The sequence below is a fragment of the Cynara cardunculus genome (assembly GCF_001531365.2).
Source record: "Cynara cardunculus var. scolymus isolate 2C chromosome LG 1, CcrdV1, whole genome shotgun sequence".
NCBI lineage: Eukaryota > Viridiplantae > Streptophyta > Magnoliopsida > Asterales > Asteraceae > Cynara > Cynara cardunculus.
In genome coordinates, this window is record NC_037528.1 from 23,484,600 (window position 1) to 23,486,949 (window position 2,350).

The 2,350-nt window shown below is 42.6% G+C and overlaps 1 protein-coding gene across 1 annotated transcript; it reads right to left on the reverse strand.

Annotated features, from left to right (window-relative positions):
• Positions 1 to 41: 41 nt before the first annotated feature.
• LOC112528060 (IAA-amino acid hydrolase ILR1-like) lies at positions 42 to 1,774 on the reverse strand. Its single transcript, XM_025138966.1, has 5 exons — positions 1,387 to 1,774; positions 1,162 to 1,287; positions 766 to 1,080; positions 557 to 685; positions 42 to 470 (listed from the first exon to the last, which is right to left on the reverse strand). The coding sequence occupies exons 1-5, from the start codon at positions 1,771 to 1,773 to the stop codon at positions 75 to 77; spliced, it is 1,353 nt and encodes a 450-aa protein (XP_024994734.1). The 5' UTR covers position 1,774; the 3' UTR covers positions 42 to 74.
• Between the last annotated feature and the right edge of the window lie 576 nt (positions 1,775 to 2,350).

The window sequence follows — 2,350 nt, forward strand, 5'->3', positions numbered from 1 at the left end:
TAGGTATTGTAAACCAACCCACGTTGGTACCATCATCCATCTTATTTTTTGTACATTCATTCTAACCCAAAAGCTTACAACTCATCACGATAGGTGGCGCCACCGCCGCCATGGCTATCCAGGTAAGAAATCGCCACGGCGGCATGAAAAACTGATCCAATCGGAAGAGCAGATTCATCAATAACAAAATACGGCGAATGTAAACTATGCTCTGGTTCATGAGTCTTGTTCTTTGTTCCGATCACGAACATGATTGCCGGCATTTTCTGTGTAAAGAAGCTAAAATCCTCACCTCCCATCGTCACCGGCATCAAATGCACGTTGGGTTTTCCTAATATGATTTCAGCCACCGTCTTTGCGTGTTCGTACATCCCTTCGTCGTTTACCATCACCGGGTACGGCAACGGCGTTTCCTCCATGAAATCAAACTCGGCTGTGCAATGGTGAACGGCGGCCTGCAACTCTACCACCTGAAATTTTGACATACCCAAAGTGGAGTTAATTGGGATATATTGAAGCTTGCTTATATTGAATTCTTGATTAATGGWGTATTTACCTGTTTAATCCTTTCTTTCGTGTTTACTAGACCTTTTGAAGACAAGCTTCGATATGATCCCCCAAATTTAACACTCTCTGGAATCACATTGTCTGCTTTGCCTCCGGTAATGTGTCCGATGGTCAAAACCTACAGATCAGCCACCGGAAATTAGTTGGAACCTCAAAAGCAGATAAAAAGGATTCCACTTTGAAAGTTGAAATATTTACTTTGGACTCAAGTGGATCGGTTTCGCGAGATACAATCTGTTGCAGAACAACAACCGCCATTGATGCTGCAAGAATCGGATCTTTTGATAAATGTGGGGTTGCMGCATGTCCACCAATACCTTTAATGGTTGCAGTAAACCTTCCAGAACCAGCTAGCACCGGGCCTGGCCGWGAAGCTACGACGCCCACCGGATATGACGGCAAAACATGGAGGCCAAAGGCGGCTTTGACGTTGTCAAGTGCACTGTGTTTAAGCATATGATAAGCTCCGGCGAAACCCTCTTCGCCGGGCTGGAAAACCAGCTTTACGGTTCCCTTTTAAAAGTTGAAAATAGAAGGTTAAGGTTGATCTTTGCAGGTTGTACTTTGTGCATTAGGTTTGGTACTTGGTTTTACCTTGAGTTCATGTCTCCTGGCTTGAAGCAACTTTGCTGCTCCAAGTAGCATTGCTACATGAGAATCGTGACCACACGCATGCATTTTTCCGGCGTTCTTACTCCGGTGATCCCAATCGACTAATTCCTGATTTTTCGATGAGAGAGATAAAAAAAAACAGTAGAATGCTTGATACAATGGAAGTTCTTCAATGAAATTTCAAATAATTCAGAAAAAAGAAAGAACCTGAAGTGGCAGAGCATCCATGTCTGCACGGAGAGCAAAGAATGGTTGTTCGCCGGAGCCAATGGTAGCCACAACACCCGTCCCCGCCACCGGCCATGTGTACTCGATTCCAAGGTTATCAAGCTCCGCYCTTATCAATTCACTCGTTTTGTATTCTTGAAACCCAAGCTCCGGGTACGCATGGATTTTCCGACGGATGTCTCTCACCCAGTTATAAAATCCCGGTGACTTCGCAGTCTCCAAAAGCTGCCGACCAAGGGGACCAACCACCTCTGGTTTCAAAAGGATCGTTGGTTCTAAAGCTCGTAATGATTTGAGGAAGAAGGTGTAGTGGAAGATAATGACGGCGGAAACAAGAAAGGGGAGGCGGGAAAGAGAAAATCCCATCTTTGCCGGTAGGCAGAGCGATCGGGTTCCTTCGAATTTTCTACACGCACATGACTCACGAGTGAGTTTAAAATAAAAGAGTAAGCTACGATCTTAGTCCCTGGTCTTTAAAAATTGATTTTTTTCGTCCCTATGGTTTTTTTGTATTATCTCCATTTTTGTCCCTACATTCAACATCGTTAGAAWTGGGTTAGCGGTTCATTTCAAACGGTGTTGGATGCCGGCAAAAAAAATGAAAACCTTATGGAAGAAAAAAAAGGAGTTCTGACTAAGGACAAAAAGAGTAGTTTACTCAAATTAAAATTTAAAAGAATAGAAGTTTTTATTTAGGCACCCTGATTTTGTAAACTTGACAATATAAGTACCTATACTTTTAAAAAGACAACCAATAATATTTGTTAGAGTAAATTATAAATTTGACCCATGTGGTTTCATGTCGGTTGTGAAGAATATCCCTCAACCCTAAATTCCATGTTTAGGGTCCTCTTGGTTTCATCTTTTTATGAATCAGGCCCTTACCGTAAYGTTTGTTAGAAACTTCGTTAAGCCAAGGGTGTTTTGGTCTTTTGAACCATTA